The sequence below is a fragment of the Rhinolophus ferrumequinum genome, chromosome 20 (genome assembly GCF_004115265.2).
Source record: "Rhinolophus ferrumequinum isolate MPI-CBG mRhiFer1 chromosome 20, mRhiFer1_v1.p, whole genome shotgun sequence".
Taxonomy (NCBI): domain Eukaryota; kingdom Metazoa; phylum Chordata; class Mammalia; order Chiroptera; family Rhinolophidae; genus Rhinolophus; species Rhinolophus ferrumequinum.
The window spans coordinates 412,558-425,566 of NC_046303.1; the positions used below are offsets into that span (position 1 = coordinate 412,558).

Below are 13,009 nucleotides of genomic sequence, written 5' to 3' on the forward strand. Positions count from 1 at the left end.
TTAGGATTTAGCGGCCTGCGTATGGTGACTCGTGTTATTCCTTCACTCTACTCCTCACTACCTGTTACTGTTCTTCTTGACACTTAAGTTGACCCAAGTTTGCTGGGTGCCCTGGTGCTGGGCTATGTCCTTTGGACACAGCCCATTCGGGTTTGATCTCTCTGTTTTCTGGCACAAGTCTCCAGGCTGACCTTGCTTTTTCCCTGCCTCAGACTTGGGTCCAGCATTTTATCCAGGGATCTTGGTTTCCTTTCACAGGGAAACTACATACTTATTTATAAAGGTTAAAAAAAAAAAAAACCTCAGGAGACAGACTGCTCGGTAACAAAGGACCTGAGCAGGTCACGGGGCTTCCAGACCAGGGCCTGCTCCCAAAAGCACACCAAGGAGACAGCAGGCAGACTATATGTTCATGATACAATGAGGCAATAAGGTTGTACACATGATTTATACTTTAAGAAGAAATAAGGGGAAAACAACAAAAGAACAAGACAAACAAATGAGAAACAAGAACTCGTAGACACAGACAATAGTTCAGTGGTTACCAGAGGGTAAGGAGGGTGGGGGGCGGGAGATGAGGGTAAAGGGGGATCAGATATATGGTGATGGAAGGAGAACTGACTCTGGGTGGTGAACACACAATGGGATTTATAGATGATGTAATGCAGAATTGTACACCTGAAATCTATGTAATTTTACTAACAATTGTCATCCCAATAAATTAAAAAAAAAGAAGAAGAAATAAGGGGAAGCATGGAGAAGGACAGGACCTGGAAAAGCCATCCATATACAGCAAAGCTGGGCTGGCAGGCCACACTGCCACGCTCCTGGCAGTTCTGTGGGCACACTGCTATGTCAACAGAGAGAAAAACCAGCGGTGTGACTTCAGGTCCCATCTGTTTGTGCTGCGTGCGGCCCGGGGCTGTCTGGCGCCAGTGTCCTGGCCCGCCCTCCCTCTGGGAGCTCAGTGCACAGACTGAGGCCCCCATCTGCGTCAGCCCCTCTGGGATTCCCAGAGGAGCCCTCGAAATACGGCCACAGTGTCACAGGGTCTTGTCACATTTGCAAAAGGAAGCTTGACCACATCAGCTAGGATCACTTCCTCTTTCCACTCTGACTTGCCCATCGTCTCACACTGGGCAGCCAGGGTTGCCATGCATTTGTGGGATCCAGCCCAGGGGAAACTGAGTCAGGGATCCATTCAGTTCGGGTGCTTTGTGTTTGTGTACATGGCTCAGGCACATGTACGTGCCGTGCTAGTCTAGGAGTGCGCCCCAGCCCAAAGGTCAAGTCCTCGTAAAAATGTGCCCTCGGGCCTGCACCACAAGCTTCCACAGTGGGGAACAAATTCACGGCGCCAGAGACCATCCTCAGAAAGCAGAATTGTCATCAGAAGTGCAGAATTTTCCGTAGAGGACTCAGTTCTCATTTCTATCTTGTTAGAAACACGCGCTATGAAACAGCACATACAATCATGAATGCAATATGTACATATTTATTTAATGAGAATCTTGTGAAATAGAATTCGTCAACAGTCTTCTGGTCTTAGGACAAAAATGGGGTAATCTGTGTGAAGTGGACGTTACACATCCCAATTATGAATACTGAAAAAAATTTCCATCAGCCATGCTAAAAAAAAGACACAATTTTCTTGCCATTCTTCCATGGAAAGTAACATTATAAAATCTTAATCAGAGGCAGAAGCAATCAAAGAGTATTCACCTCCAAACTGCAGAAAATTGATACTGTAGGTTTGAAAAAGAACCCAGCAGAACTTCAAGACTTGAAAACTATGTAGCTGAAAGTCAGACCAATGGACATGTCTGACAGCAGGGTTCTCTGTCTTCATTTAAAATGTGTATGCATCTAAGAACATAGCCTCAAAGTACACAGAACGAAGTGGACAGGTCTAAGAAGAGAAATAAACAATCTGACTGTTAAGGCCTGTTCCCTGAGTCTGGGGCTCCCAGGGATTGATGGTTTGTCACCAAAGGCAGTGGCAGGGTGGGCACCGATGCATGACCCACAGTGCAGCCTCCCAGGACCCCGACTCAGAGGGCCGGCCCAAGCTTGGCTGAATGCTCAGCTATCTGTGCCTTGAAATGTTTGACAGTTTTTTGAACAAGGGGCCCCACATTTTATTTTGCTCTGGGTGCTGTGCATGACACAGCTGTTCCTGAATCACCTTAGTGTCCCCTTCCTGGTGCTGTCCACCAGCCTCAGGGGAGGAGGCCAAGATGGTCACCATAGGGAAAATTTTGCCAAAATCACGCCAGCAGCTTAGGGAACTGGGCTTTGTGGGAAATGCTGACATTCCCTCGGTGGGAGGACCCACGCCCACCGCACAGCTGAGAGTGTGAGCGGGACATGAGATCCAGCCAATAGACGCCACCTGGACACTCAAAAAAATCAGGACACCATCAACAGAGTGAAAAGCAACCCCCAGAATGGGAGAACATGTTTGCAAATCTCACATCTGATAAAGGACTAACATCCAGAATATGTGAAGAATTCCTAAAGCTCAACAACAAAAAACTAAACAACCCAATTTTGAAAACGGGTAAAAGACTTGAACAAACGGCCAACAAGCCATGCAAAAGTGCTCAGCGTCACGAATCACCAGGGAAACGCTGGTCCGCACCCTGGTGAGAGACCACTTCGCACTCACGAGGACAAACAGCAGGTGCCAGCGAGGTGCACAGGTGGTGAGAACCCCGTAAGACGGTGCAGCCGCTATGGGAGAAGCATCGCAGCTCCTCAAAAAGCTAACACAGTATTACTGTTTCCCCAGCGCTTCCTCTTCTGGGTACAAATGCGAAAGGATTGAAAGCAGGGCCTTGGACAGCTATTTGCACACCTGTGTTCACAGCAGCAGGATGCTTCACAGTCGCCAAGAGGTGGATGCAGCCTGTGTCCATGGACAGAAGGATGAACAAAAAGTTGTGTGCAGACACATGGAATATCATTTAGCCATAAAAAGGAATAAAATTCTGCCACCGACTACAATGTGGATGGACCTTGAGGACAGTGTGCTCAGTGAAATGAGCCAGACACAGAAGGACACGCAATGCGTGAGTCCATTTACCTTATTTTATTGGGCTTTACTTTATTGTGTGTTTTACAAATTGAAGGTTTGTGGCAACCCTGCGTCCAGCATGCCCACGGGCATCATTTTTCTAACAGCATGTGCCCACTTCGTGTCTCTGTGTCACATGTCGGTAATCCTCAGAATATTTCCAACTTCTTCATTATTATGACCTTTGTCATGGTGATCTGTGATCAGTGATCTCTGATGTTACTATTGTAGTTGTTTTGGGGGGGCGCCACGAACCGTGCCCATGTAAGATGATGAATATAATCAATAGGGGTTGTGTGTGTCCTGACGGCTCCACTGACCGGCCTCTGTCCCTTCCTCGGGCCTCCCAGTCCCTGAGACACTACAATGTTGAAATCAGGCCCCTTCATAACTTGACATTGGCCTCTAGGTGTTCAAGTGAAAGGAAGAGTCGTAGGTCTCCCACTTTACATCAAAACCTAGAAACAAGGAAGCTGAGTGAGGAAGTGTAGGGACAGAGTCCCAGAGAGCAGTTTCCAGGCTCTCGGCCTCACGGGGAAAGGTGCTAGCTCGGGTAGTAGATGGCCATCAGCTGTGGCTAGTTGGCCGTCAGCTGTAACCAGGTAGCCCTTAGCCACTGACATAACTGCCGTGGCTGAGCTAGCAAGCGCAGATTGTAGTTGGCAAGTGGGGTCGGTTGGCAGAGAAGCTTGGATGGCAGGTTGCGGATCCTGTGGCTCCTGTTTCCTGCATCTCCAACCCAGCCGCCAGCGGGAATATAGTGGTATGACTCCCCTATCCATGGCTCCGTGGGTGTTCCTTTTTGGCCTCACCATGTCCTGTGTTTTTGTGTGGGGAGCGGGACTAGAGATCCCGCATAACACCCTGCATGACAGGAAGGATATCGAAGCCAAGACAGGCTGAAATTGAGGCCTCTTGCACCGAACAGTTGCTGGGAAACCAGGAGAGCCATGTGGCTCACCTTATTGCAATACTCACTTTATCACAGTGGTCTGGAGCCGAGCCCGCAATGCAGCGAGGTGTCCCTTTGGGGGGGGGGCCCAGAGCGGTCAGTCATAGAGACAGAAAGTGGACGGTGCCGGGGCGCCGGGGGAGGGGGAGGTTGCTGTAATTTAATGGGGACAGAGCTTCAGTCTGGGAAGGTGAAAAGGTTCTGCGGGTGGACAGAGGAGATGGCTGCACAGCAGCCTGAATGTGCCGATGATGTGGAACTGGGCACGCCATGGTTACAGTGGGGACCTTTGTTACGTACATGTTACCACAATTTTTAAAACTTTCAGGGCGAGGCGTGGTGGTGAGGAGCATAGGACCCAGAGCCAGGAAGAAGGAGCGCCAACCCTGCGGCAGCTGTGTGACCCGAAGGAAGTTACTTAACCTCGCTGAGCTCCTCTCCTCTGTGGAAAATAAGGACAGGAGTATCTACGGTGTTTCCCCAAAAATAAGCCCTAGCATGATTTTTCAGGATGACATCCCCTGAACATAAGTCCTACTGCGTCTTTTGGAGCAAACCTTAATATAAGACCACGTCTTATTTTAGGGAAAACACGGTACTTCAAAGCACTGCTGTGTAGAGTTAAATGATGACCTTGACAATGGTAACCAGTACTTTGTAGAATTCTGAGTTAGCTTCGGCCCCATCCCTTTTTGGGGTACCGTGCCCTTCCCCATGTTAGGGAAATTTCCTACCGTATGAGACAGGGAAGCAAAGCGTGAAAGCACCAGACCTCACTTTTCCCAGCTGCGCCGAGGCTCCGGCCGCCTTCACACCCCACATTCCCCGAGGCCGGGGCCGCGGCTGCAGCAGGGCTTGGGAAGCCGGTCCCTTCCAGCCCGACCGTCCCTTTCCTGCTGGGTCGCCCGCAGCTGGTGTATCAGCTGCGGCGTCCCCGCCCGAAGCGTCGCGCGCCCGCCTCCTCACCAGCAGGACCCGCACGTGGGCCAAGGGTTCACCCGCCCGATCCCTGCGCCCAGGGTGGGGGCCGCGGGCGGGCTCCGGGAAGCGCTGAGAACCCGCCACTGTGCCGGCGTCTCACTGTACCTTCCGCCCTTCCTGCTTCTCGCCCCCTCCCCTAGTCTTTCCGAAGCCAGAGGAACCTGAACGTGAACTTGGGGGAACCGAGGGGAGGGCAGGTGGCGGCCCCATTAGGAACCACTGCGAAGTGACCAGCCTGAGGACGGAAAGATCAAAGGCCCCGGGGCCCCTGTTGTGGCGATTTGGGCTCTTCTACGTAGAAAGACTAAGTCAGGGGTTATTTTGTTATATTTTAACAGCGGACGTGTCATGTGTTAGAGCTATGTAGTTCTTTAGCTTGCACGTCATATTAGTCTCTAGGAGGATAGCTGACTTGAATTCTTTTAATACATCTTAACATTTAAACTGCATTCATAACTATAATACATTTGGTTTCTTTTAAAGTACTTAATTGTCCAATTTAAAAAAAACTTTAAATCTTAAAATGTCATTAAGTAATTAAATAATTCTGATAAACTCTTAAATATGTCGAACATAAAGTTCTCTTAAATGTTAAAATTCAATACATAAACTTTGTAATATTTCAATTTGGAACCACCAGTCTATATCAATTTTTAACTCCACAATTGTAAGAGTAGTTAGTAGGCAGGCAGGGGGATTACTAAGAATGGTGCAGGTTCTTTTAGGGTGAGGGAAGTGTTCTAAATCAGACTGTGGTGATATTTGCAGTTCTGAGTTTACTAAAAATCGCTGAACATATACTTAAAACAAGTGAATTTCATGATATGGAAACGATATCTCAATAAAGCTGTGAAAAAAGAAAATACATACAGAAGTCAGAGAGAGAAAAAGGCTACTGTATAGTTAACGTAACTAGGGTCAGTGATGCCAACCCGCCTGGCTCAGACCTGCGGGCAGCACAGGCTGGGTCTGCAGTGGCCTCGCCGCGGAGCCCCACTGGGTGCTGGATGTTCAGTGAATAAACCAACTCCCTCTGAGCCACTGCTGAGAAGGTTCCTCTATGTGCCGCCCAGCACTCTGAGCCCTGCGCTGGGTGACTGCAGCTCAGTGGGGGTCAGATGCTAACGGCCATAAGTCAGCGGTCCCTGGGAGCTTCGGGTGTGAGCGCAGAAGTCTGACTGCACACGCGGAGGAGAAAAGAAGTGGTATGGACAGGCAATGCAGTCTGTCTTGAAAGTGAGTGAAGAGTGAGGAGAAGGGTGGCAATAGGGCATGCTTCAGGGACTGGTGCCTGGGAAAGATCCCAAGGCGTGAGGAACAGAATGAAGAGCCGCTGAAAATGAGCGGCAGGAGCAATAGCAATGAGGCCAGGCCACCTGCTGGGCTGGAGAGGGGGGGACAGGAAGTGAGGGTGCAGGCAGGCATCAGCAGACACAGATGGGAGGACGTGTTCCTGGGCCCACTGACTCTCCAGAGGCCGGGTGCCTGCTGACCAGCGAGCCACAGGATCTGGGCAGTGTGTGTGAATCACAGCCTCTCCAGGGGAGACACACTCCAGCCCGGGTTTTGCTTGGCCCTTTCATCACCAATGAAGTTAGTGGGGTTACTAACCTCATTTATGCATGCATTCACACACTTTTACTGAGTTTTGATGTTGCAGGCTCATGACTCTGGGAGAACTAAGGCACGCTTTCCACCAGGACGACAGGGGTGGGCTTCGTTGGTGGAGAAGGGGGGGGGAGCACTGCACAAAGGATGAGTCCTGGAAACACAGTGTGGGGTGCGGTGAGGAGAAACCCAGTGTGGCAGAAGTGAGACTGGGGAGCAAGCCACCTGGGGCCAGACTGAAGGGACTGCTTATATTCTGGGGCCCAGCAGCCCTCGGAGGAGGCTGTAGAGAATGGGCGTTGCAAAATCAGATGGCTTTGAGGATGATCATTCTGGAATTACCAGGAAAATCAGGGGCTCAGGAACCAGTTAGGAGGCTGCTGCCTGAGAAAGAGCAAGCATGAGCTGTAGTAGTAGGGAGTGCAGATAGGAGGTCTGGGGAGGGAGAGGGCAAGGGAAGGAGGGAGGGGAGAAGAAGGAGGGAGGGGGCAGGAGTGGCAGAGGAGGGGAGACAGGGGAGGGAGGGGGATAGGAGGACCGCAGGGGAGGTAGCTTGGTCTAGAAATCATCTGAGAATCTGAGCCATGGAATGGATGGGGTTTGCCATGCCAGGTGTGTAAGGAACAAAATAAGATCAATAGAGCAAGTGATACAGGAGAAATCTGAGAAACAGTTCGAGGGGAAAAGGTCAGAGTTGGAGAAATGGGGGAGAAAAGTCAAGGCCATCAAGGAAGCTGTGGAAACAGGAGGTGGTGAAGGTGCCTGATGCAGGGAAGAAGGTGCCTGGAAAAAGCCCTGGGTTTGCAGAGTGTGACATCACTGGCAGTCCCAGCAGGGGCAGCTTCCACCCAGTTGAGAGCAGAAGCAAGATGGCAGAAGTACCAAGCTAGGCCCTCAAGAAACAAGTCACCCTCCTCCAAAGGAGTCCGTTTTTACAGTTTTGGATGACCTGATCCATCTTCCTGTTACATTCTCTCTTGCTCAGACACATCCTGAGATGAGTGTTTGTGTATAACATGCAACATGAACGCAGTCTCGGGCCTCCCCCAGCCAGACCAGGGCGCCCTTGAGTCCCCTTGGATTTGCTTTTGGTCTGAATCATCCAAATAGGGCAGGACAGCCTTGCATTCCGGAGGGCCTGTGCTGTCTGTGGCTTTTACTGTTAGGAAGTCCATTTCAACAGATAACGCTGCTACAACGTAGCTTCCCCCTGGTAGCTGCTTGCTGATTTTCCTGTGTGTGCTCACTGCATCCTATGGGGATGAGTGAGAAGGCCTAGGACTTCCTGCGACCATGTGGATGGTGAAAAGAAGGCAGGACTTAAAGTAAGAGAGGGAAGTCCTGAAGCATGACGTCATTAGGCACCCCCGCACTCATTCGCTTAGGGGTCCTCACTGTTCTCAGGTTGGGGGTGCCAAGAGAGGGGGTGAAGTTTAGGCCTGAAGACCTTGGCTCATTTTTTTCAGCACCAGATAAGGGCAGGCAGCTTCCTCAAGGTCACAAAGCACCAGGTGATGTGGAATGAGGGAAAAAAACAAGCACCCAGCTTCCAGTCCTGGCACTTTGAAGCGGGTTGCTCTGAGCAAGCCATTGGACATCCAGGACCCTTCCTTTCCACATCAGTGAGTGGGACAGTGGGGTGGCTGTGACAACAAAACCAAACTTTAAATGTCACCATGCATGACCAGGGCTAGCTACATGCCAGACGCGGGACTCCATCGATAGCAGGAAGGTTTGTCTGCTTCTCATACTTGACCCTGGTCTTGAAGATGAAGAGACTGAGTCTGGGATACTCCGTAGTCTGAACAGGGCAAGTAAGGGGCAGAGGAGGGTACGTTTTTCCCGTTTAAGGTTTTCTGAACAAAACACGGCGGTCACATAAGTTCATGTAATACTAGTGACCAAAGTATTATTAGTGTCCTTGCCTGGGGGACCTCAAATTGTAGCTTTGTCTTCTCTTTCACCCAGAAGTCAGAGCACAGCTCTGCCGCTGAAGGGGGGGGAGCGCAGAGATTTTGATTGAAAAAGAGGGCAGAGTGTGCAGGTCTTTACAGGTAGGAGCCCGTCAGGCTCTTGTTGCAACGTCTTCCTCCGGGTGAAAATTCCAGCAGAGCGACAAGATATTTTCGGAAAGTAGGGCATTTGGGAAGCATTTCATAATCGCTCAGACAGGGGCGGCTGCGCCTCAGCTGCAGTTGGAGATGGTGATGCCGAAGGCCACCAGGCCTCCAAGAGGCGCGGCCAGCGCCGGCCCCCGCGCGACCTTGGCGGGCGGCGCGACCTTGAGGCCTGCGGTCGCCTCAGTTGCCCCCTCTGCGCAATGGGGACACGCCCTGGCAACAGGGCGACCTCCGTGCCCCCCGCCCCGCTCGGGGTCCCACCGATCCACCCGGGCCGTCCCCGGCGCCCATCCCCCCTGTCGCATCCCGAAACCCCCAACCCCCGCCCCGCGTCCAAACCCACGCCGCAGTGCCGCGACGGAGCCCGCGGGCGGGAACCTGCCTACGTCCGCCAGCGCGCACGCGCGCCTGTAGTCCCGCCCCCCGGCGTAGTCTCCGCCCATAGGCCAGCCGAACCATCACTTCGACCGGCGCGCGGGCACGATTGGCCGGCGCAGAGGCGCGCGACCGGCCGTGGGCGGGGTCGGGCAGGCTATAAGAGGGGCGGGCGGCGGGGCTCGTGCTGCCTTCCAGACGCCGCCGCCCGGACTTACCCGCGCTCAACCATGGTCAACCCCACCGTGTTCTTCGACATCGCTGTCGACGGCGAGCCCTTGGGCCGCGTCTCCTTTGAGGTCGGGCTGGCGGGTGGCGGCGCGCCGGTGGGCCTGGGCGGGCGTGCTCGGGCGGGCGGGCGGGCGGGGAGCTGCGGCGGCCGAGGGGCCCGGGCGGGCGCCCCGCCTGAGGAGCGCGGCGGCGCGGCGCCATTTCCTGACGAGGGGCCATTTTGGGAGGCCGGGGGCGGCGGGCAGACAAAGGCTGGCGGGGGAGGGGCGGCCGCGCCCTTCCGGCCGCGCACGTGCTCGGACCGCGAGCCGTTGGCCGCCGCGCGGACCGCGGGCCCTGCAGGTTGGCAACGCCCCGAACGGACGGCGGGCGTCGCCCTGCACGCTCGTGAGCCTCGTCTCGCTCTTCGCGGAGGCCGCACCTGAGGGCCGCCTTTCCCGCGCGGGCCGACGGGGTGAGCACAGCCTCCCCCGGAAACCGCCGACCGATGGAGGGCTCGCGCGACGCCCCGCCGTGACTCCGCGTCCCCGGGTGACAGTCGTGCGGTTGAGTAGAAACGGGCCCTGGGCGCCCCTCCCCGCCTCCACCCCGAGCGGAAGCGTGCTGGCGCCGCGGCCCGCCTCCCGCCGTGGTGACGACGCCCGTGGGAGGTGCCCGGGCGCCCCCGCGCCGCTGGGGCGAGGCCGGACTGGCAGCCGGCGGCCTCTGCAGCGCAGGCGGCTTCCTCGGCAGGCGCGAGGGTGTGGGGAACACTGACAGCGGGATGGCAGGGCCGCTCGGGTGCTCGCAAAACGGCGAGTGCGGTTCGGCCCCACGCGCCCCAAAAGTGGCAGGGCTGGGGGAAAACGCGTGTTCTGACCACGTCTCCAAAGCCCGGCTGGTGAGAGGTCAGGCTCTTGTCCCAGGACTAGGTTTCCCCTTCGTGCGGGTCACGAGGGCTGGAGGCTTCCCATCGCTGCTTTCTCTGTCCACGGGGCCTGGCTCGGAGCTGTGGGGTTGGATACACAGTACGCCGACTAATCTCCCCCACCGTTATCCGCAGCCACCTCACAGTTGTCAAGGGCCCGCGTGGAAACTTGGCCTGAGCCTGATGCTTTGTAACTTGTTAGTGTCGGGTTAGCCGGAGCGCTAAGTGGAAACGAGATAGGAGCTCCTGCATATCCTTTTGTGAGAATGGAGGTGGAAACTGCCAGTAAGGTCTTTAGTAAAGGTCTAAAGGGAAATGGTAGGGATTTAAATAAGGAGCACAAGGCGTTGAGAGAAGTCAGTACTTAAAAAGAGACCGTATGTTTTAGGTACAAGTACTTAGAAGCTCAATTACTGTCTTCCTAATGGTAAGATCCAGGGATGTGCGAAGCTGATAAGTCACAGATCTCTGGAATCGTTAATAACACACTTAAGCTGTCTTTGTGAAAGGTCTTGTAAATGTTTTCTGTGCTGCTTAGACGTCTCTAGCCAAAATGTTCTGTACCTACATGCAAGGAAAGGTTCCAAGCAGATGCACTAGAAACCAATCTTGATATTTTTTACCCCATTACTAGGTAAGGGACCTGGAAACCAAGAAGTGACTGCTCATCTAATCCATTAAAGCTATGTTAACAGATTGGAGGTAGTAGCATTTTCGTTACCAGTGACTAAATTTCAGCAATTTACCCCGATCATGTAGCTGGAGTGCTTGTTACTCCTGAAAATCTTGTCCTTTGGTTCCAGCTGCAGTTGGGGGAGGTGACGTACATTTGAGAAGCCATAGATCTGCTTAGAAGTAGGTGTGATATCACTTAAAAGTTCTAAGTCAGTTTTTAGAAGCTTCACACTATTTGAGTCTTAACGGGCTCTGAATTTTTGGCATGTCTTTTGGTCTCATGTTGCCTAACCCAGCCTCCCAGGATATGTGGAGCAGTTCTTTGGGATTCAGAGTAATGACTGAAGAAGCATTCTATTCTAGTGAGAATATGAATTTGATTCAGAAGCCCCTTAAAGACATGGGTACTTTGCAATAACATTTGTAAGCAGGTGTTAATTAACACATTTTTCTCTTACAGCTGTTTGCAGACAAAGTCCCAAAGACAGCAGGTTAGTTTATTTTCAGTTTAATAAAGATAGTGCAGTTTTAATTGTGTTGTGTACATAATATATACTTTTTATTTTTTTAATAGAAAACTTTCGTGCCCTGAGCACTGGGGAGAGAGGATTTGGTTATAAAGGTTCCTGCTTTCACAGAATTATTCCAGGATTTATGTGCCAGGTACAACATTTACTGATTGTCATTTGGGTTGTGGCTTTAATTTGGCATTGGGCCAGTACCATTCAGGAGGTGTACATATGAGCTGTTAATTGTACCCTTTTGGTTCCACTTAAACCTAGTCAGTTTAAACTTGACTTTGAAGTATGAACCTTGCAGACTTGGGGTATTTTCTGAATGTGTTGCCAATGGTGACAGGTTCCTCTTTCCCGTTCACAGGGTGGTGACTTCACACGCCATAACGGCACAGGTGGCAAGTCCATTTATGGGGAGAAGTTTGATGATGAGAATTTCATCCTGAAGCACACAGGTCCTGGCATCCTGTCCATGGCAAATGCTGGACCCAACACAAACGGTTCCCAGTTTTTCATCTGCACTGCCAAGACTGAGTGGTAAGGGCAGAGCCCAGCAAAGGCAACCAGGGGACACAGTGCTCCCACCTTTCCCTGCTGTTTCCATCTGGAAGGTGGCAGAAGGCACATGTTCCTACACATTCAGATGGTTTGGCTGTAGAAGCAAGATGGGTTGTAATGGAGCAATGGCCCTTGGCTAGCTAGCTCCATATGAAGGGTGGTACTTTCATCTCAGATGTGATTGACCTTTTAGGGGTCTGTTCTAAACTTAGTGATTCTTAACCACTCTTGGAGAATCTTAGCCATCTGTGGTGTTGCCTTTTCTGTTACGTGGAAGGATAAAGTAGTATTTCCAGTGTTTCAGTATGCAGCAGAACTACTGTTGGAGGTTGGATAAGCCACTGTTCTGAGCGTGGGGCACTGTTTTCATCTAAGTGCAGATGTAGCTGCTCCTTTGCCTCTGGCTCCTGCTGGTAGAGCTTGTTCTTCCGTTCCAGGTTGGATGGCAAGCATGTGGTCTTTGGCAAGGTGAAAGATGGCATGAAGATTGTGGAAGCCATGGAGCGTTTTGGGTCCAGGAATGGCAAGACGAGCAAGAAGATCACCATTGCTGACTGTGGACAACTCTGATGCATTTGACTGGTTTTCTCTTAACCAGACCATTCCTTCTGTAGTCAGGAGAGCACCCCTGCCCCATCTGCTCGGAACACCCCATAATCTTTGTGCTCTCGCTGCAGTTCGTTGGGTTTCGTATTTTCCTTGCCCCCCTCCAAGTCTAGCTGGGTTGCAGAGTTAAGTTTATGATTATGAAATAAAAGCTAAACAACAGTTGTCTGCCCTTGTTTGGGTTGGGGTTACTTCTAAGACAATACTAGCTATGTTTGCTTAATTCCAGAGTTACCTGGTTTTTTGCTTTCCTGACAGAATTAAATGTCACTGTATCCCCAAGGTAAGCTGTGAGTGGGATACTATAGGGGTGGGCAGGGGCAGAAACAAACAAGGAGCTGGAACTTGAGTCCTTGATCCAGATGGGTCAGTCCGTAAGTTCCCACCTGGCACCTTCAGAGGTAG

General features: G+C 52.1%; 1 protein-coding gene across 1 annotated transcript; it reads left to right on the plus strand.

Moving 5' to 3' along the window:
* Nucleotides 1-9,262: 9,262 nt before the first annotated feature.
* On the plus strand, nt 9,263-12,775 carry PPIA (peptidylprolyl isomerase A). Its single transcript, XM_033088625.1, has 5 exons — nt 9,263-9,411; nt 11,386-11,416; nt 11,500-11,588; nt 11,805-11,977; nt 12,436-12,775. The coding sequence occupies exons 1-5, from the start codon at nt 9,343-9,345 to the stop codon at nt 12,566-12,568; spliced, it is 495 nt and encodes a 164-aa protein (XP_032944516.1). The 5' UTR covers nt 9,263-9,342; the 3' UTR covers nt 12,569-12,775.
* Nucleotides 12,776-13,009: the final 234 nt, after the last annotated feature.

What these genes read in the sequence shown, in the direction of transcription:
- PPIA (XM_033088625.1), top strand. Translation starts at nt 9,343, where the DNA reads ATGGTCAACCCCACCGTGTTCTTCGACATCGCTGTCGACGGCGAGCCC. An exon ending in TGGGCCGCGTCTCCTTTGAG is followed by an intron (nt 9,412 to 11,385) that starts GTCGGGCTGGCG and finishes TTTCTCTTACAG; the next exon opens with CTGTTTGCAGACAAAGTCCC. An exon ending in CAAAGTCCCAAAGACAGCAG is followed by an intron (nt 11,417 to 11,499) that starts GTTAGTTTATTT and finishes TTTTTTTAATAG; the next exon opens with AAAACTTTCGTGCCCTGAGC.